This window comes from Anguilla anguilla, chromosome 2, assembly GCF_013347855.1.
Source record: "Anguilla anguilla isolate fAngAng1 chromosome 2, fAngAng1.pri, whole genome shotgun sequence".
In the NCBI taxonomy this organism is placed as follows: Eukaryota; Metazoa; Chordata; class Actinopteri; order Anguilliformes; family Anguillidae; genus Anguilla; species Anguilla anguilla.
The window spans coordinates 42,116,085-42,139,026 of NC_049202.1; the positions used below are offsets into that span (position 1 = coordinate 42,116,085).

The window sequence follows — 22,942 nt, forward strand, 5'->3', positions numbered from 1 at the left end:
GGCTTTGAAAAACTCCATTGTTGTCTTAGCAATATGTTTGGGATGAAGTACCATCCAGTCAGTTTGAACACAGATGAGATGCTTCAGTACACTTCAAAATTCATTCTGCTACTGCTATTAGCAGATATACCAGTGGGTAGCCATACATTCTGAAAAATAACACCCCCACCACCATGTTTCACAGATGGGGGGGGGGGGGGGTGCTTTGAATCTTGGGCAGTTCCTCTTGGCCTTCACACTTTTGCCATCAGTCTGATGCAAGTGGGTCTTGAGCCGCGTTTCCACCAAAATTACCCGGAACTTTCAGTCCCAGGAACTACTTTACCAGGAACTAAAAGGTTCCTTCAGCCAATGGTTGTCTGCGTTTCCACCGGGGTCTAAAGTACCGCGAAGATTAGGCAAATTAGCCCACTGACGTATGAAAAAGCGACGTTGTCGTCAGTCCATCTGTCATATGATTTCTTCTGTAACCCCATACTACCACCGAAGTCTCATCTGTCCACAAGACCTTTTTCCAGAACTCTGCAGGTTATTTTAGGTATTTTGTAGGTAACTGTAACCTGGCCATCCTGTTTTTGCAATTTGTGGTTTCAATCTTGAAGTGTAGCCTTTTTAGTTCTATTTTTGAAGTCACCTGTGGACAGTAGTCATTGGCACATCCACCACTGCCTCCTGAAGCGTGATTCTGAGGTGTTGGACATGTTTTGGGGGGTTTTTCTTCATTATGGTGAGAAGTCTTCAGTCACCAACTGTAGAGGTCTTATTTGGCCAACCAGGCTTTTTGTAATTGCCAAGCTAACCAGTGCCTTCTTTCTTCATAATGATGTTCAAAACAGTTAATTTTGGTAAGCTTAAGGTTTGGCCTATGTCTATGACTGTTATTTACGTAATTGGCATTATGGCTTTCTTGATTTTCATTGACAAAACACTGGTCCTCATGTTGACAAATGGTAATAACACATTACAAAGGCAATCAAAAGCCTAGAATAAAGACTAGATACTGAAAGCTCTATAACACCAGCAAGAAGGAAACAATGAACACACCTGACTAATCAGGAACACTTGTGAAGCCAACTGTCCCAATCATATGGTGCCCTAAAATGGGGGTCTGCGTATAAAAAGCGCTGTAATTTTTAGTGAACCCAAAATATATTAAAAATACCCTTTAATAAAGGGTTGCAATCTGACACGGAGGTGGCACATTGGCACAGTCAGATGGCACAGCAGGTTATCTGCAATTTATATTTGTGTTAAAATTTCTGTTCACTCTGTGTCTTCAAGACTTAAAACAAAAATATCACAAAGAGAGGTTGACTTAATATGATGCATTTATTGCATAAACTAAGCTGCCTAACCTACGCCACATTATACTTAAGACTTTTGCATACAGAACATCTTTAACAATGTTACAAACTTAAGTGACAAAAGAATTTTCTTTTTTAACAACATTCAATAAAAATATATTAGATCAAATTAATTAGTTCCAGGGAGTTGTTGGGGTAATTTGTTTCTACACATTGCTATTTAAGGAAAAATTTCTAGTAATAATTTGCCGTAAGTTGTAATACGGGGAATTCATCTTCGTGCCAACTCGTTCAAACTGATCAAACATTGACAGCTAATGTTCCTCAGCTGCAAGAGGCAGTTTCCATGTAACGTTATTTAGCTAGTTGATTATTTAAAGAGAACTGATGCAATATGTTTGATCACGGAGTAACATCAGGTTGTGCTATTAACATTGTAAACAGGAGCCATACAGTGACACTGTGGTGCCCTGAGAAAATATTAAATATCGGAAATTTACTTTCGCTTGTGAAGCCTTTGAGAAGAATCTATGAAAATAAAGAAATCTAGCATGTCTCCAGTCCACTCCACTCAAATATTACCTGCAGCACACACTCGCGCTTGCCTTCTTGTTCCACAGTAACAAAAGAAAGGGACTTTGACAGCAGTAGTTCTCTCATTGCGTCATGTTTCCCAGACATCACAAAAATTCACTCACATTTCAGAACAGTACTACGCAGAGCTTCCCAAGTGCAAATGATTATTGATTTCCGACTGAACTGTCTATGAAAAGGCTTTTGATATCTGAAATTATTTTTGAAATTAAAATTCCAAATTGTTACCGCCCGCCAGGCCTGTACAATTATAGGGGAAACACTGTATCTTAATACGTTTTAAAATTTGGCTAGTTACAGAATAATGTAGAATAAACATCTGGAACTGGAAAATTAGTTGTTTCTTTTGTTTTTGTTTTTTTGCCCACATACTCGCGACCCAAACAGACCTGGCCAGTGACCCACTTTTGCATCGCGAGAACCACTGCACTAAAACACAACAGCAAAAAATAATAATAATTCATTCCAGAAAGTGAAATATCCCTTTAATAAATACATGAACTGAAGAAAATAGACAGTGACAGTCTACTTTAACCAGGGTGAACTGTAGTAACCACACCAGTGCAATGTCCAAAACTTTCCTTTAAATTAGCTATTCAAGTTGTTGCCAGAATTATATTAATTTTATTTAGTTAATTTCAAGTATTACTACACAACAAAAATGACAAGTGTACAATTCAGATGCCTAGAATCCAATCTAAAGACTCACTATTCTAAGAAATGCATTTGCTTCATGACACTGTACTATTCTCAAAGTTTCAGTACGGATTCAAAACACTGTCTTATTATGATTCACTACCCCTTTCCCTCCTACTCTGTTACTTAAGTTGATGAAAATGTGTATTCAGCAAGTAAGCTGATTGGCTGAGTTACCAAATAGAATGGCTCAATTACTATGATTGAGTATTCACTGAAAATAACACCATGGCTTTGGCTAATTGAGTTCCATGACTAACAAGATACACTAAAAACTGGAACACACACACTGCAAGCATAACAGTGCTACAAACAAGTACAGTGCTAGTAAACACACAATCATGCCAAAAAGCAACCACACAGAGCCAAATCTGGTAAGTGACAGCTGTGGCCAAGGTATCCTCACTGAAGACAGAAATATTTTAAGGAGTAACATTCAACCAATGAAAACAAGTGGTGGCCATCTGTCATGTGGTGAAAAGCTCTAAGGCTTTTACCTATTTGGAGTTGAAAAGCAGTGGTGCACTGCAAGACTACATGTCTCACAACAACAGTGTCTCTTTCTCCAATTATTGCATGTTGCATGACAGTGTTCAGTGGATTTCTGCTGAAAGGCTGGGAGGTGTACCAAAAATATATGCAAAAATAATATAACTTTGGTAGATGGATATGAAGGTTACATATAATTGTTTATGTTGTTACCGCCTTGACCATGTGTATAATGTATGCTGAGTTTCTCAAGTCTTAATTCCTTATGTACATGAATATATTTACAGACAGCACAGGGCTGTATGTGTGTACACTGCATGGCCAAAAGTGGACACCTGACATACAATATTTCATCCAACATTATGGGTATTAATATGGAGTTAGTCCACCCTTTGCTGCTATAACAACCTCCACTCTGCTGGGAAGGCTTTATACTAGATGTAGGAGCATTGCTGCAGGGATTTGTTTCCATTCAGCCAGAAGAGCAGTAGTGAGGTTGGGCACTGATTGGGCGATTAGGCCTGGCTTGCAGTTGGCTTCCAATTGATCCCAAAGGCTGAGGTTGAGGTCAGGGTTCTCAGGGTCAGGGTTCGCAGGTCAGTCAAGTTCTTTCATACCATTCTCAACAAAACCATTTCTATATGGAACTTTCTGTGTGCCAAGGGGTACTGTCATGCTGAAACGGGAAAGGCCCTTCGCCAAGCAGTTGGGAAAGCACAGAATTGTCTAGAATGTGATTGTATGCTGTAGCATTGAGATTTGCCTTCACTGGAACTAAGGGGCCTAGCCCAAACCATGAACAACAGCCCCAGACCAAGTGGTGTCTAGATACTTTTGGCCATATAGTGCATAGTGTATGCAAAAAAGCATAAAGGTATGCATCTTTCTCATGTTCGTGCTGCAAAACACTTTCCATTCTTACTGACCTTGAATTTTTCTTGCTCTTTGCTTATCGTATCAAGTATAATTTGTCTAGATACCTTTGTGTCCCATCTTCCTTGTGTGTCTGACATCTCCTCAAGTCAGCTGTTTCCATCTTCTTCCATACCAGTCATTTACAGTCTGCTTTTTCACTGAGGTTTAATTCTTACAGTGAGTGTTTTGTGTGTTTTGTTTGTGTGGAGTACACTGATTGTAGCTGAACTGTGTAGCCTATTGCCTGTGCAGTTGGAGTGTAGGTGGGGGGGTATTTTATGTGGTGTGTTTATGTATGTGTCAAATGTGAATGTGTGTGGGGGGTGTTTTGTGTGTGTGTGTGTGTGTGTGTGTGACCGTATGTCTAACGTGTATTATGTTAAGGATAATGTTTTTCGGTGAAAGCTCAGTTCTTCTCACTTGAGACAGAACTAGGGGGTGATGTAATGGAGCTGGGAGGTGAGGTGGCAGAGCTGGGGGTGCTATTGCCATTGGGCACAGGTGACACACATGGCAGAGCGTTCTTGTTTCGGTAAGGGAGGGAGAAAGGCTGGCGAATGTTGAGTCGGTCTTTCTCTGCCTCCAGGTCTTCGTCATATCTCTCATCGTCCTCATCCTCTGCTTCACTATGGTGGGGGGAGGAGTGGCGAGAAAGGGCAGGCGAGGGTGGAACAGAAGCAGGCCGGGGGTAGCAGAAGCCCTGTTTCTGAAGAGAAGAGCAGGAGAGGGGAGGAGATGTTTAAACGTTGAGCACTACTCCAGCAGACACGCAATACAGATCAGTGTCCTAACTTACAGAAGTTGGGTCCTGAGGCTCATAGAAGTAAGTATCTGGGAATGTTTTTGCCAGTGCCATGTGACGAGCTGAAACATAATACTGCGGTACAAAAAGAAAAAAAGACAGAGAGAAACAGGTTAGTGGAATAGGGGCTATTTTAATCGACAACACATTTCAAACCTGGAAAGTATGCACATGAAATGTGAAATAACAATATTTGTGTTGCTTTGCAATCACCCTCTCACGTCATTCTATTTTACTCCACATTCCTCTCACCTCCCCACTCTCCAAAAAGGTCTCGTTTTAGAACGTTCTTCTTCAGCAAGTTAACTGGTAATTGGCCAACTAGGAAGAACTAAATTCAGGGTGCAGGATCAACAACACAACAGAGGATCCCAAGGGATTTTGCCTCTATTCCATAGGGTGAAGTACCTTTCCGCTGCCACTCCCCTCTTCCTCCAAATTTGATATGCTCTATCATATTCGCCAGCCTTGCTCATTGCTGTAACATTTTTTATTCATTTTGGAGAGTACAGACAAGTACATGTTGTCCTCAAAAACAGACCACAAGTTCAGCTTGCTTAGACATGCACCTCACACTCATGTTCTAAAGATTATGATGCCATAGGAAACGCTTGGCAGGGTCACATGTTCCCCTCTCCACACTATATCCTTGTCTTCTACCCAGGGGCACAGGAGTGATGTTGAACCTGGAGGGGACACCTAAATGCTAGGGGTGTCCAGGGGCATGCTCCCTCGGGGGGACATTTAAAAAAAAATGTTTTAATCATTTACAGTACATGCTTATTTCTGGTTACTTTTGAGAACAGAATATACAAATTACTGTGGATGAAAGAAGGTCACATGGTTCTTGTGAAAACAGCTAATTAATGCAAAAACTTACATAACTTAAGATACATCTTGAGAACTAGACTCGTCTAACATATTTTCCTGACTGGAGTGCTATTCCATGGGACACCTCCAGGTAAAAAACAGCATAGCTCAATCGGTATTATTAACATGAATTGATATGGTTCAGTTTACCAGGGAATTGTAGGAAAGGGGTGCACTCATTGTTGCAGCAAAGATATCTTTCATGCAGTGATTTATTTATTATTTATTTATTGATGTATTATTATTACATAGTCAACAAGCAACACTAAAAATGTAATAATTGCCTTAATAATGCTATTATTGATTAGTCAGTAACAATAACAATTGCCCCCCTATTAGCTAGAATTATTTGACCATAAACTTTTTTCAAAGAAATGCCTAATGTCTGGGCCCTTCCTTTTCACTGACTTAAAATAAATAAATGCACTGACTGCAAACACAAGGAGATAAGAATGACGAAGATCGAGGAATTAAAATGGTGCTCTACATGATATGACTAGTGTTGAATATCTGACAGATCCACCACATATAAATAGCAGCTTCAAATGCCTATGTAAATGATACAGAATATACATATTTATTCAACTGTACTTAGGACCACTAAGTAACACAACCTTTACATTCACTGAGAAATTAACAATATGCGTACAGGTAGCTATAAAGAACTAGCCAGCAAAGTTAGCATTAGGTAGCACAAGAGCTAGCATCACATGGCTACTAAACTATAATTAGCGGTATTACTCTGTCAAAACAACATAAAAAGTCTTATAGGTGCTTATGCCACTAGCTATGTTTTCTCTTCAAACAGCTGCACAACGATGCTCGTGGGCTAACGTTAAGCATTTCATTGCCAGCTAACAACGACCTATCAGCTGTATTGTTAACGGCGCATTTTAAAATTTGATTTGATTTAATCACTCAGCTAACTCCAATTAATAGACTAGACGTTATCTAATGTTATTAATAGGAACATTGCAGCTAACCTTCATGCAACTGTAGCAAGCTGTATCTGTCTGCGGTATTGACTGCATGTGTCCAACAGACACTTTTTCAAGTTTGTTTTCGGCATGAGGAATGGAATAAAAATAATAATAAAATCTTCAGGGTAACACATGTCGGTTTTGCAAGTTCCCCAACAGCAGCTTTTAACCATCTGCAGAAGCAGGGTAACTTGTAGCTAGCCAGCTAACTAAAGTTTTTTTCACTATCAGCTATACTGTTGCAGACAATGTCGGAGCTAGATGCTGGAGGAAGTAGTATATAGCAATCGTCTCTAAGCAGGGATTGGTGGATTCTAGTGTTAATCATTTATTTTCTGAAGGTCTACTTTCTTTGTAGCATAAACACTAGAGCTGGACTATTGGCAACCTCTCCTGAAGGTCTACTTTCTTTGTAGCATAAACTCTAGAGCTCGACTATTGGCAATCTCTTGTACCTATTTTGGCTTTTCCTACACACATGAACAGATGAATCTTGCAAGCAACCATAGTGCCCTGCCTGCCTAAAAACCACATTGCGTCTGTTGGCGCACGATGAAAGGCGACGTTTGGAAACAACAACCAAAATTGGGGGGGAGAAAATAACATTTTTGAAAAGTGGGGGGATAATGGGTCCTACGCCCATGATTCTACCCATCCCTTTCCAGCTTCTTGTTTCCCTCTCCCACTGATGGGGTATGTGACTTTCTCCTGACCTGAACTTCTCCTGAGGCACCCCCACCCCATCCTCTCCTCCAACCAGCACCTTCATACTTTATACAACCTGTCCAGAACTGATAAGGACTGAAAATGGACTTGAATGTCTTATCTCTGACACCAGGTAACTTTGTGTAGCACTGTGGGGTTAATGGCCACAGTCAGCACTAGTACACTCTGGATTTGATAACAGACTATGGGGCCCATCTACACACTCATATAGTGTATTAACACCAGCCCCAAAAACAGAAAAAATGTTGAAAAGTTTAGTAAGGCTACGATTGTATGGCTGATGAGAATGGATGCACAGTAGATGTACTATGAACACAAGGTGATGGTCATCTCTCTGAGGGGTTTTAATTACTTATGTCTGATTGTGTATGGTTGGTGAATGTAACATGCTGTTATATTTAATTTTAAACAAATAGACCTTCAATGGTTCAGTGAGCGACCATCAAAAACCAAAGTCCTGTCTGCCCCATCTTCCCTTCCCCTCTCACCCGGCCCAGGTATCTCCAGTCCAGCAAGTCGCTCAATCTCTCTGTGCGGTTCCTCTGGATAATGCGCTGGCGCCGACTCTGCTGGCAGAACTGGAACAGGAAGGAGGTCAGCTGGTTGCACGACTCGTCCACACTGCGGTACCGTCGGTCAACAATGTATATCCCTGAATAAGAGAGGGTAGGGCAAGAGAGACTCAAAGTGATAATCGGATTAAAGAGCTGTCATCATAATCAGGGAGCATCAGTGACGGTTTTCTTTAAGAAACGCAGAACAAAAGGAACATCGTGCATATCAGTTATATTTATAACAGTCAGAAATAAACAAATCTGTAATTTGCATGCAGTAGAGGAAGAATCCAAAAGGACACACCATAGGCAGAGGGGTCAGCGATATGCTCCTCCATGAAGCAACCGAAGCCAGAGAGGTTGGTGGAGACAGAGGGAATCCCCATCACTGTGCACTCCGCTGACAAGACAGTCAAAGCATTCAAGTTTTGCATTCAAGTGCTATGCATTCTGTTATATTCATCACAGCCATGTCTGCTCAGAAAAACCTAAATGAACTTGAACTGAACTAAACAACATTGTGAGGAAGAAGAGGGGAAAAATGGGTGATTGAGCAAACTGTTAAAATACTGATTAGCATATGCCCACCTACAGCCATACACGTGGGCATGTATGCCCATACAAACATAACACTCAGATTAACATGTAAAATCAAAGACCCACATTGAGGAGAGCATGAGCACAGACTGGAGATTTACCAGGTGTGTATCCCCAGGGCTCATAATAAGAGGGGAATACTCCAAGATGGCAGCCTCTCACAAACTCCTCATAATCCATGGGGAGGAGTGGAGAAGTGGAGGACAGGAACTCAGGGTGGAAAATCACCTAGGAAAAAGGAAGGGACAGAGAGACATTAATGCTGAGTGGGAGAACTGCATAACAAAACCCCTTGGCTATCAATTAATCACGAAATATACAGCAAAATCATAAAATTCACTGCCTGTCTGGCACATGTATGTTGTCTTATAAAATGCACTTCTTGTCTGGCACAGGCATGTTGTCTAATCATATCAGCCATAATCTTAGTATCTGGCCGATACCAATAATCTGTTTTTAACTACGGTTGGCCAATACCAATAAGACCCAGATATTATCATGCATGCCTAGTAAGTATGGTGCGTACAGTTTTACATGTTCCCATTTGAACGAACAAAGAGCCATAAGACAATGAATAAGGCTGGTCCACTCATTCCCACAGACTATGACAAGGGCTAAACAGACATCCAGGCAATGGACAGCCACTAAAATGACCAGTCCTGACCCCTAAAGCAGGTGAGATTATTGTACCTTGACCCTGTCCGAGGAGCCATTAAAAAGGCCAATTCTCCGGAGGCAGTTGAGAATGGGGTCGCTGCTGTCCTCCAGCATGTTATGGGTGCATATGGGGGGCTGGCACTGCCTCTGAGTGGCAAATATTGCCCTCTTCATCATGGTGAAGTCTTCTTTGTCCAGCATCTTTGACACATCTGGTAACTGGCCCCTGACCAGGGGAATGGAGAGGTAAGTTATAGCTGAGAAACACTGCTCAACAGGCAGTCGTGCACATACTTTCTACTTATTCTATGAAATTCACATGTCAAAATTTGAAAAATAAAGGTCTGGGCAGTAAATGAAAACTGAAATCCTGACTCAGAATCAGATGTCAACATTCTCTTGCTAAGAAAAAACAAATTGGGCCACAAGAAAGGTAGAGTCAACACAGTACAGAAACCTACCTGTGTAAAGAGAATGGCTGACAGACAACAGTACAGCACATTGGCATGAGTACATGGAGCAGAAAGAATTAAGACGGAAGGACTGAATACAACATGAACATGACTGAAGGCAGAGGATTATAATAAGACAAAGAAGATCAATAATTATAATGAGGCAGACTGTAGCTCTTACACAAGTAAAGACTCGTATAATTTCTTCCCAAACTTTTCTTTCACAGTCTGAGCTGTGTCCCTGTCACAAAGGAGAGAGAGGACATTTAGTGGGGAAAAGACAAAAAAAAACTGATTATGTATAGTAGAAAAACACCCCTGTGATTTATAGCCCTTTTACGTGTTTGGATGTCTCCATAAAAAAATACAGGTTAGGCCCCCAATCGGGTTAACCTCACCACACCTGCTAGAATATCCTGAAGATGACGCTGAACTGTTCTCTTGAATCTGCCTGGTTATGTTAAGACTGCCTCATGAGGTACACAAATCCTCTACAAGAACATTAATAAGAATAGTCTTATGGAGAATAGCAGGTTTGGCCTGGGTAAGAGACAAAGAGAAACAGAAACGGTGCATATGTGTACTGTACATTGCGTATCACGACCCCTGAAAAACGCAGTGGCAAAGTGGCAATGTACAACACATCAATGTCCAATCCTGTGACTGAGCTGGGAATGTTACCCCAAACAGCCTATTTAACAAGGCTGGCGATCTATTGTATGTGAATAGTTTCTAAAGCAATAATAGCCATAATAACGACAGAATGGACCCAAAGTTGTCATCTTCTCTTGAAGCAGCATTACCAGAGCTGCTTCCGGACAGCCTGTCCTTTGAGAGTTTCCACATTGAAGTTATTTGTTCTAGCAGGCATGATGAAGAATGCTATTACAGTTACGTCGCTATGGTTCACCTGAGAGAGACAGAGAAAGGGGAGGAGAGAGAATTATAGTTTTCAAAAGCCCCTTACTAAGCTACTAAATGAAGGGTCACAAAACCAATAAAAAGCAAACTCCAAATTGCTTTACAGAACAATGTGAGAAATCACAAAGTGTAGTAAGATTTCGGCAGAAAGATACACAGGCTGGACTGTGAATTCTAAAACTAGAGATGATTCTTATTGGGTCATAAAAAACCTAGCATCAATGAGGGAATACTAAAAGGGGAGATAAGAGGACTACCCACTTAAACTGAAATTGCTTCTAGAAATATTAAGGAAAAAATCCATCCATCAAACTGCAAAACAAAGCATTAAATGTGTTTTATTGTTCATATACTGTTGTTTTTGTTTAATTTATACTGCTCCCTAACTTGCTCTCCTGAAAAATACACAGATTTTACGTAAACTGCTACAAACAGCTATAAAGAAGGGGAGATGTCATTCTGCGTTTTCCCATCAATGGAAAGTGACTCGTTTTTGTTTAATACTCACCTTTATGTATCAATTTTAACAACAAAGAAAATCTGTGTGTCTTATAATATGGAGCTTGAAAAGTGTAATTGTGTATGCTACGTATTGTGTAAGATTCAGTTATCTGGTCAGTCTGCAACTCTGAGGATCACATTTCCGTGGTTCTACTATATACAGAGAGAAAACATGATTTCTTTATATCCAGATTATCATTATATTATCTTTACTATTTGGCAGACCCCTTCGTTTTGCTTTCACTGAAAGATTTTCACAAGAAAAATGCTGTTATACTAATATAATTATGCCTATATTAGTACAATTAGTATAGCATAAACAACATTTGCGCACAGAAATGCACAGACAAATACATACAGAAATACGCACTAAATGCAACAGAATGAAGTACAGACCCTCAGAAGGTAGTTGAGCCGAGAAAGTGCCTCCAGAAACAAATCGGCTCCTTTGTTAGAGAACTCGTATCTCCCAGCAATGAAGAGGAATACACATTTGTCTAGGTTAAAATCCAGATGTCTGTCAATGGAAGTACACAAGTGGATTACACAAAACCATACAGTAGATCATCCTGGGACATGCACTGCAATGTGCACATAATGTGAACCACTGCTTTTTGACATGTCATATTGCGCTTCCACTAAGTGCAATAGGTTTCAGGTTCTTGTGAATGGTATATGTGAACGGTTATATCAAAATTCTATCTACCAACAGAACACATCTTACCCAAAAAAAAATCATTTATATTTTCGAGACAGTGAAGATTGAGTAAAATATGTTTATGCACACCAAACACCAAAAAACACCAGGCGCAGTGCAAGGTGTTGGCAACCAGATGGCAGATGGCAACAGCAGATATAAACCCCTAAATGTCCACCGCAACAGGTGTTAACTGGCTGATGTTAAGCACCCAAAAATTGTAAAGAGAAGTCCACATTTTTTGTAGTGCAAGAGGAGCATACGCATACTTAATGATCAGGGGAGCATGGTTGCGTTGATTGGGTGAGGTGTGAAAGGGTAGAGGTGAGGGAGAAGGGTCAGACAAGGGCTATCTTATTGGAAAACTAGCAAATTTATGTAGTAAAGTTGCCATAATGTTGTTGGAAGCAGGGCTAAGTACTATGATATTATTATCAAACGGTTCATGGTTTTAGCCTCTTTATAATGAGACCAAGCATGAATATGTTTGGAGGTAATCCAGCTCAGCCATTGAATACCTCTAAAAAAACGAAAGTTTACTTCAGCTTCTAACAACACGGGATATTCGTAGACAAATAACTATTCAATCAAGGAAGTAGTAATCTCCATCTTCAGGCAAAATACTTTCCATGTAACAAAACCGATTCTCACTGTGTTGGTTTCAGCTTGATACTGGAACTGCTTCTAAAAATGTAGATTTCCACTATCAGGCCTCAACAATCATTAGCCATATTGACATTATGATTTCCAATCATTTATCTCAATTAATTGTCATATATAGCATTCAGACTTAAAATAAGATGGAACATGATCCATGTGGTATTCTCTGGCCACCCTATAGTTTATATGTTCTGTGTTCCCTCCAGCAGGTTATAAAGTAATCAAATTTTCAAGAGAGAAAACTCCAGCACACCCCAGGTTAGTATAAAGATAAGCAATGTGGCTTTTAATTGCCCCAAGGATTTGAAGTTTGAAGTTTGTGAAGGGGAGAGCAGGGATAGAGAAAGAGCATCATTTAAAAACTAGATATCAAACAATATAATTATCATTCATAATAACCATTTCATGACATGAGTTAACTTTAACAGCAGCACTAACTAGGGGTTTAAACTTGTAGGGCTAAGCAACTATTGTTTTCTAATGGTATTGTTTTTTCCTCTCTGCTTTTGCTCAATTTCCTGTGAGATGGTAAATCGTAGACTTGAAGCTTGGCACTGTCATCACAAATATGTGAAATAAAGACAATGTAAAATATACCTCAATCAGCCACATGGGGCGCCATAATTAACGTTCTAAATTATACCCCTTTAAAGGGCATAACTCCCACATCCTTTGTACAACTCACACTACATTTGGTGAGAGTATTCCCAGGAAGCACCTGTACATGTGTTCCATGGATCATGAAAGTTCACCATATTTAATGTTTTGCTAATTTGCATTTTTTTGTTAAATCTTTTTGTTTCTTGGCCGATTTGCACCAAATGTGGCACAAAGCATAAGTGTAACGAACCATACTTTCTAACCATAAACCACCTATATCGGACAATAACTTTGGGAGCTGTGCGCCAGTGAATTTCTCATAGTGTGTTCACCTTGTTAAGAATTAATCTAATGAATTACCATTGTTATTTACAGTTATTTACATGCCTCCTGAAATTTACACACGAGGTATAAAAATGAAGTAGAACTCTTACTATTTACTAACTGCTAGTGGCGCATTTCAAATTAATCGTATCTTTTAAAAATGGAAGTGGTTTCTCATATAGGAGGTGTCATATTATAATTTGTTGTATTACATGTATTTCTGATGTTTCCTTTTAGAAAAATAATGGCTTCAGACATAAAAAATTGCCTATCATGTTATTGGGCATAAACAGGCCCTCAGAGTGACTTGTAAGTATTTTAGTATTTTCAGTACGGGTTAAGTTTTTAAGTAGTCTTTTTTAAATTAACATTAGATTTTTACCCATAGAAGTGTCCCCGAATGAACTCCTGTATGCGGCTCTTGCTGTGTGCATGCAGGTTCTGGAACTCATGCATTGCAGAGAACTTCTTCACATTTAGCCCATTGGGGGTGACAACATCTGCAGAGCAGAGGGCGAGACAGAAGCATGCAATCAGAGGTGTACCAGCACACCGCCTGGACAGTCAGATATTCACCATTTGGCCATTCTCAGCCATAGGAAGCTTCAAAGCACATGGCCAGCATAGCCTGGAGATAAGACAGAGCAGGAACTAGAGGGGTAACTATTAGAGGTGTGAATGTGTGTGTCAGTAGTGATTGTGGGTCTGTGTGTGTGTGTGTGCGTGCATGTGAGAGTGGGTGTCCGCTCCCTTCCCGCTTCTTCTCTTTCACTAGATAAACTTGCAGCTTTCTTTTAATGAGTAGTCTGTTTGTGCAACTTGGAAAGAAGAAGTTTGTAACATTTGGAAGTGGGCATCTGAGTCCTGCTTCTTTGTCTGGCATTCCACATTGCATCTCTGGTTCTTTTGGAATGTTCTGCTGTCTTCTGGTTTTTGAATTCTGTATTACTTTGGGACAAATACGCAGTGGTTTGGTATCTGCTTTCTTTCATTTCTTGGATGACTTCCATGTCTGTAACCTTTGTTAATTGTTTCAAGGTAGCTGAACCTCATCTTTAGATTGGACATGAACATTTGGTGTAACTCAATACATTTCTTAATTTTCATCTGGCTGTGAGTTGTACATTTTGATAAAGGTTGATCAAATAGTTTTCTCTGCCTATCAATTAATTTGGCAATTGAATTGATAATTTATATCTTTAATAATAATTACCAAATTATATCAAATAAATATATTTTACATGTTGGATAAGTGAGGTGTTTTATCTGTTGATGCACTTGTGTTTGGTATTCAGAGTGCCAGATGTCAAAAGAGAGTGTTAACGGTTAATACTGCCGGGTTCGGAAAATTAAGCATATTTCAATTAATCCTCACCTTGGTGACAACAGCATGAGTTGTACTGCAGTAACCCTTAGCCAAATGGCACCCTCTGTTTTCCACATTCAAGCCTTTACATGGACAGTGAGTAAAATTTACTCCATCATCAGCAGGGGGTGCTAGAGGGTAATATATTTCAGCTGCCGGCTATTCCACACAACCTGCCTTTAATCTAGCAAGCACTTCAGTCAATATCACAAGACCTTTAAGGAGACCTTCTGGAAAACATTCAAAGTTATATAATTCCATCCCATGTCAGATACTTATTTTTGTGGTAAAATAAATCTCAGCTGCCAAAAAGATGATGACCAGTGAGAAATATGGTTCTCTCTCCCCCTTGCCTCTTTTTCCACATTCACATCTTTAACTCACTATCAGAGGCAGCGCTGCAAGCCGGTTCTGCACTAGACTCACCTGGCTTCCTCTTGAGCAGGTGTTCAGCCTCGACGGCGGTGATCTGAGAGACAGTGGTGAAGACATGGGCACAGTGTGCGGCAGCTCTCTCCAGACAGTACCTGTGGTATATCTGTCTGTCCCCTGCCTCTTTGTCCACGTTGAACTGGCCAAAAGGGAGAAGAGCATGCCAGTTACACTCAACAAGACTAGGGATTTACAACAAGAAAATTTTGGGTCTATCCATAACTGTTTTACCTTACAGCACAAATGCAAAGTGCAAGTTTTCACCTTCACAGAAGAAGTGGAGGATCACTGATATGAACTTATCAAGTAAAGATGTAACAAATTGTATTTGTATGACAGTATATTTCACCTTTCAACCTTTTTATTAAGCAGAGAGCATGTCTATAAAGTATTTGTATAGCTTTGCCTGTAAGAAAAATAATAAATTCATAAAAGCTATTCACATGCCTATGAATAGGAGATTTTGTGAACATGAGATTTTCATTTTATTTATAGCATCAGCAACATATCAAATGCATGTTGTATCATCATACCAGCCAATCATAACCATAATCTTAGCGTCACGCTGATACTGATAAATTTGTTTTAAGCAATTATCAGCTGATACCGATAAGGCCCTGATATTATTGTGAATCCCTAAACATCACCAAACCAAAAGAGATAGATATGGTATATTTTAAGGGGAAAACTCCCAATTCTCCATAACCATCAAGAGAAATTTTCTAATATTTATAAAAAATCAGCCTGCACGCACATGCACACGTGTGCATATTTAGTTAAGCATGATGTGAGCATATGCTTACAACCTGCAATGACGTGCATTCCCAGACACACACTCGTAAAGGCACACACGATCATTCACATACACATACATAATCATGCTCATACAAACGCACACGCTTACGTTACTAAGGTTGTTGTAAAAGTCTACGTTGCCGGCGCACAGGTAACGGCCCAGCAGGGTGGCATGTGTGGTAAAAATGGTGGCTACAGGAAGCCGTCTCTGCCGACAGAGCATCAAGCCCAGCCCTGCCAGCCACTCGTGGAAGTGCGCCAGGATGTGAGGGGGCTCTTCGCACTGTGCTGCAAACTGTAGGAGGGACAACAGTGTTAGGGCTGCAAAAACTCAGAAACACACTCTCAACATGGACAGCATGAGATGGAAAAATACATTTAAGCTGGGAGTATGCCTGATAAGAAGGAAAACTCAGCTGATATCGAACCACAGCCGAACACAGCTCCACACAGAAACGTGTAGGCCTATACTGATTGTGGCTTTGAACTGTTTGTTTAGTGACACCACACCAGTGGAGGGTAGAGACTCCGCTTCTGTGGTTGTGATACCCACAGAAAAGAAAAGACAGAAGTGACAACATTCAGCACTCCAAACCCAGAAAACAATAATGGCTGTGGGCAAAGGGGCAAATACTTTGACAGATGGATGTTGATTGTTTCAGATTATTATTTTGATTCTTAAGTCACTTCAGTCTATTTAGTGCAGCAATAAAGAAAAGAAGAAAGAGAAAATGATATGTTCATTCACTCAATCAGAGAAGATGGGATGTAGAACAACGTAGCCACCCATGTGAAATTTCAGACCAATTACAAGCAATTTCCGCATTTACGTTGGTGTGCAAACATCTCATCACCTCTGACCAGCCAGGATGTGCAGACTGCAGTGGCTGTCAATGGGGAGTTTTGTTTTCTCAACAAACGCATCACTTAGTTTGTTTTCGCAGCAAGTATCCTCCCAGCTTTAATAGGCAATTCCTACTCTGCATATTCTGACAGTTTGCCAGTCAAATCTAATGATCCTCAAGAGTTGTCCTTCGCCAAGGTTTGTAAATCTTTTCATTCCTTCCTCTCAGGGACCCTTCCCTACCCTTGTGCCTTACCTCCCCCAGCAGCCAGGCAGTCAGGAAGCCAAAGAGCACAGCGTCATTAGCCTCGCGGTCGAACCAGGGCACCCCGACGCTGAAGCTCTCCCACAGCTCGCTCTTCCAGCGGTCCAGAGACCAGGCGGTGAAGGCCACGTCGATCAGGACCACATAGGGGCTCCCTTCAATCAGCCAGCGTCCGAAGTATACCTGCAATTAACGAGCGAAACAGTGATGAGCTAGCTTAGTGTAAAGCACTAAAGACTAGTATCGTCCTGCGACACAGGAATTCTCTGTGGTGCAATGCACTAAAGCAGGGATCTCAAACTGAAATCCTGGAGGGCCGATGTTTCTGCTTAAATTGTAGGAAATCAGAGCGCTAGATACAATATAGTTAGTAAAACGGCAAGCATTATTGGGGCCTGTTCTCGTTATTCTATGTTATGTGATGTGATGTGATGTGATGTGATGTGATGTTAAGCAAATAACATAATATTTCCAGCTTAACAAATATGTTAAGCTGGAGATATTATAAGTGCGGCTGCTTATGTATTCCGTTGAATTTACTAACATTCACGTAATTCATGACAGAGACACAGGTATAGGACTTGAAGATGCACGGAGAATCACACTAATTCAACAAGAAATCAGCAAATTGTACCAGGGGCTGTGGCCCTAGCCTCCGTCATGGCCAACCAATCAGAGAATGAACATCATGGACAAGCAATAAAGGATTCATGGTCCTGCACGGGTTCTCCTCAGCCAGATGCATATGGCACACGCTATGTTAAAGACTCAATACGCATTTTGTGTGCATTATAAACCGTTAGTTCAGCAAAAACATTATCTGTTGTACTATCTTTGGCGATAAACCTTGTATTGTCTTTTTTGATATGCAAAGATTGCTGCAAAATATGTCTGTGTATGTTGTTGTCCAATGTCAAGTGTCTATTTTTTATCAAGTGCTGATGCAGATCGACATAACTGTTAGCTAGTTTTGGTGGTGAAATTTTAGGGCCAGGTAGCTACTAGGTAGCGAGGATGAGAGTAAAGAGGAGCCCTAACTACAAAGAAGCAAATCAATTTTTTTATAATGTGATTAGGCTATTAGCTTCCTAGCATTTCATAATCTGTATCTCATAATTATCTGAGTAAAAATATAGCCTTGCAGCTTTGAAACATAAGATGACAGTACCAGAATTTTACATTTTTACATTGTTTGGAAGCTAGCCAGCTCGTCAGTCACACAATCAGTTGCTTTCAGAGCTACAAGCTAATGGGTTTCATCTGATATTACTCGAATGTCTTGGCTTTCTTGAACTGTATGTCTCCATGTCAAATTCAGTGTAAAATATAGTTTTAAAGGTTTTAAATATACGAGGACAAGCTAGCACCGGAGTTTCGTTAAGTTGCATATAGCTACTGCCGTTTGTCACCAGTCACACGTAGCGACTACATTAAATCTTGGCTTTCATGATCTCTATGTTTCAATGTCAGTGTAAAATATAACTTTAAAGCTTTAAAACATAAGATGACAAGGTAGGACTGGGATTTCATGCATGTTTGAGGCTCACCAGTCACATCACATTAGCTGCTTTTGAGGCAACCGGCTAATGAATTGAGTTTCATCTGGAAATGTCTTTTCTTTCATTATCTGTATGTCCTAATGTCAGATTCAGAGTAAAAATATAGTTAGTTTTAAAAGTTTAAATGCAAGATGACAAGGTACTACCGGAGTTGTGTGTCGTATGGAGGTCTAGCTTTAGTAGCATCTCTGCAGTACCTCTGCTCTGTTCTAATCTGTGTAGCCCCACCCTGCCTACTCAGGCTGCATTGTGAACAAGCAAGAGGATTGACAGGCAGGTAGGGAAGCCTCCTTGCAGTGAGCTGTCCTGATTGGTTCTTAAGATTCAGGCCTGGTGAAATTTGGAGTGGCTGATTTCAGAAGGGTAGTCAGAGAGACCAGAATTTTTTCTTAAAGCTTTTAATTTATTAATATCTGTCAGGGTGTGAATGAAATTTAAGCAGATATCAACAAGTGTTCTAAAACAAACTTACATACTGCACCTTTAAGTATATAGCAAAAATAGCAAATTTCACTCTACCATTCCCATACTTTGGTGAGCACTGTATATTTGTGTGCATGTGTGTAGCTGGGGCTGAAAGTGTGTCCATGCGGGTGTGTGTTTGTATGTGTGTGTGTGTGTGTGAGAGAGAGAGAGATTGAGAGCGTGTGGATAGGACACAGTAGTACCTTGCACCCACTGGAGTTCATCTTGTCTATAGTTCTACTCAGAGCAGGGTTGGTGGGTTCGATGAGCTCCACCTGAGTTCTGACATTGTTCTCCATGTAGGGTCCAACAAGGAAGTAGTTCTCACCCCATTCTTCTGAGGTGAGACGGGCTTTGGTTTGGATTACGGTGTAGATTCCCCCAACTGTATGCATAAGAGACAGAAAGACAGGAAGGGAAGCTTTAATAAGTGCATCGAAACACCAGCTGGCTAGACAGGACAGCATACTAGCATTGACACTGAGAGTACCTTTATTTGCCACCTCCCATGCAATCTCAAAGAGAACAGCACCCTCCAAGTCAAATTCCTCATCCCAGTCCTCCAGGCCAGAGAGAGAAGTCACAGACAGACTGCGAGCCAGGGGCATGCTGGCTGAGAAGGGCAGAGACACCATCAGCACATGGCATACACAGCCCACACACAGCGACTGACTGGACTCTGCCGGAACACTAAAATGTGTTCACGTGATTAGTACAGTGAATGTCTGACAGCACAATGCATTAACACCAAAGAGGATTATGGATTAATACTATTAATTTGTTCATTCACACAGAGACACATGAGAGAATGTACTACATAGAAAAACAGAAAAGTAGCAGTAGATAGAATAATAACAGAGTAGGCTCATTTGTATACAAAGAATCTATCATCTAAACATGTTTTTTTTCTTACTGACTAGCTAAAATAGCTCAAGAGTAGTGCCAGAAAATATAGTATATGATGAATATAATTATTATTATTATTATTATTATTATTATTATTATTATTATTATTATTTTGGCAGTGAGTCTATGAAAACAACAGCAGTCACTTCAAATATTAAATCAGTCAGAAGGAAACTGACAGCAGAAAAAGTGTTCTGAACATAATAGATATGAAACTGAAGTGAAATTGTTCATCAAACATAGCCATGCAAAGTACACTGTCTTTGAGAAATGCACAATCATGCTGAGTTGAGCAGGTAAAAAGTAGCATAGGAAGTGGCTAACATGGTTAAGCTCACACTGACTCAATACTCCCCAGGGACAGAGGCAGGAAGTGAGCCGCACAGTCCCACTGAGCCTCATACACCATGAAACCAGATAACGCAATGTATTCTCACAATGTTGCTACAATGTACTGGTAATGTTATAACATTGAGAAAACATTCCAGGAACATTGTGAAAACATTTCATGTTAGCTGGGAAACTACCTGCATCCCGTATGCCATTTAGTCCATCTTGGGCTGTCACCAAGCCCATACATTAATGCACAGAGAAGAGATATACAATACTGTGCGAAAGTCTTAGGCACCCTAGATTTCTGAATATAATATATAGTATATATTTGGTCTTAGGTGTTTATTTTTTGTTTTCTGCATTAGTGTGATAGAACAAATTTGAGATTTCCAAACATGAATTTTCCAAAAAATGAAATTTTACAGATACATTTTTGTATTTTGTTAAATAAAGTAATATTTTAAGTAATAGACTACTTTTCAGAAGCAAGCGAAACAGCCAAAATCTGCAGAAGAACTGTGGCAAGTTCTCCAAAATGCTTGGAACAACCTACCAGCCGTAAAAGCTCATAAAACTGCCGGACAGTGTACCTAAGAGAATTGATGTAGTTTTAAAGGCTAAGGGTGGTCACACCAAACATTGATTTAATTTAGTTTTTAACTATTTACTGCTCTTTATATTATTTTTTCAATATTTATAACCTTTCATTTCATTATTTTTGAAAGCATCTTATCTGTACAGCATTTTTTTACAGGTGCCTAAGACTTTTGCACAGTACTGTATAAACAGCAACAAAAAAACAATGCATTACCCTGTGCTATGCTGTTACTGCAACAGCCATACATAGGCGTGTATTGCATGAGTACATGGTGACATTTATACTGTGACAAACATTTTAATTATTTAGTCGTAAACGTAGCTGTTTTACATCATGAATATTACATAGTCCATTAAAAATAGACCACAGTACCTCTAACTCAACTTTTCCCACTGATAGCCGAAAGTTAGCCAATCGGACTATTAGATAAATTTATGGGCATCATTCCTACATATACTGAATGCAGGTGACAGATCTAGAAACAATTACAACAATTACATCTACATTTCTGTTCAATTGTACAGTACATCATCACCTAAACAAATCCAGTATGTATGTGCAGCCTGGGTGGTCCTGGTCCCCTGTGTGTGTGAGAGAAAGTGTGTGTGTGCGTGTGTGTGTGTGTGTGTGTGTGTGTGCACATCTGCTCTACAATTTGCTCAATGGACTCATACTGTCAGCCAGGCATTATGTTTATAATTTCTCAATCAACTCGTGCTTTCTTATGTTGGATTGTGTTGAACCAAAACACTCCTTCTTTAGTAATGCATACAGTAAGTATGTGTTTTAAAAAAACATAAAAGAGCACACTAAGTTTACAAGGACTGAAATGAAAATGAAAAGGCGATCACTTGCAAGGAGTTGGCAAGATGCTACTATCTTAGATGACCATATATCTCAAAAATATTTTACAGAGAAAATTTTTTGTTTTGCTGCTGTAGTTAGGCTACCTAAAAGATGAACGGATTTGATGTATGCAGGAAGGAGGGCAAAGTCGATTTCCTTTCATAGGGAAACTGACATTTAAAAATTCCTGTCGACTTCCTTTTTTGGGCTTCTACTGTCTAGGGTATACGTGCAGATATTTTACGATCAATGGTAAACTCGTAAACAAGACAATACTTGCCTCTCAATTTCCCAAAAATTGGTATGCGGAAGAGCTATGCTTAACAGTCCTGTCCTCTAAGTTACAATCAAACCACCACACAAGGGCGACAAGAGATGCGTCCGTGCATAGGCAGAAACATTCATTCTTCAAACCACGTATGTTGCACCATACGTAGGTAACTTCAGCTATTTATACGCCTCATGACATTCAAAATAAACTAATTTCGTTTCGTTTAATGTTTTTGAGCATGTTAATTCAAAAATAGCACACTCAAAAAGATAACAGGGAATGCAGCGACGACTTATACCCTCCATTTTTGCTGCTCTCTCTTAATAATGTATTTTACATTTCAAACTAGAGACGCACCATTTAATTTTTTTTTTTTTTTTTCGAGTATCTACCGGTCTATCAATGATTGTTACGTAAAGAAGCGACGACAAATTCCAGGCAAGCTGATTTTTACACATATGTAAATGGGAACAATCATGTACACATTATATGTACTGTATAAATACAGTTAGCAAGCTAGCAGGTTATCTAACCTTACAAATCAATCACAACTGGTGGTACATCCATTTGCAATATTACATCATACATTACTGCGGAACAGGGGAAATTTATTCTTGCCACAAAACTCACCTTATAGTGATGGTTAAGAGAGCTAAATATGTAGGAAACCTAAGTTTTGTTGGGGTGAAGTAGCATCATTGGTGGATTTGGGAAGGCTGCGCACATATTTCAGGATATCATATCAATTGGTCCATTGCGAAGTACATCAAGTTGACGGACGTGGGAGTAGTTCGTCTTGCTGTAACACAGAGGGTGGAACTAAGCTGGTTCGGTCCATACCTGAAAACCGTTCGGCCAAGGTTAAAAAAGCGTGTTTTTTTTACATCCACGCCCCCAAAAGCTTAAACGAGGAAGCCTGAAGA

The 22,942-nt window shown here is 40.0% G+C and overlaps 1 protein-coding gene across 1 annotated transcript; it reads right to left on the reverse strand.

Moving 5' to 3' along the window:
* Positions 1 to 1,310: 1,310 nt before the first annotated feature.
* LOC118221059 (glycogen [starch] synthase, muscle-like) lies at positions 1,311 to 22,875 on the reverse strand. Its single transcript, XM_035405694.1, has 16 exons — positions 22,650 to 22,875; positions 19,556 to 19,678; positions 19,269 to 19,450; positions 17,033 to 17,224; positions 16,042 to 16,227; positions 15,132 to 15,276; positions 13,722 to 13,839; positions 11,455 to 11,575; positions 10,440 to 10,546; positions 9,818 to 9,877; positions 9,218 to 9,410; positions 8,629 to 8,755; positions 8,235 to 8,330; positions 7,865 to 8,028; positions 4,795 to 4,875; positions 1,311 to 4,704 (listed from the first exon to the last, which is right to left on the reverse strand). The coding sequence occupies exons 2-16, from the start codon at positions 19,671 to 19,673 to the stop codon at positions 4,405 to 4,407; spliced, it is 2,190 nt and encodes a 729-aa protein (XP_035261585.1). The 5' UTR covers positions 19,674 to 19,678; positions 22,650 to 22,875; the 3' UTR covers positions 1,311 to 4,404.
* Between the last annotated feature and the right edge of the window lie 67 nt (positions 22,876 to 22,942).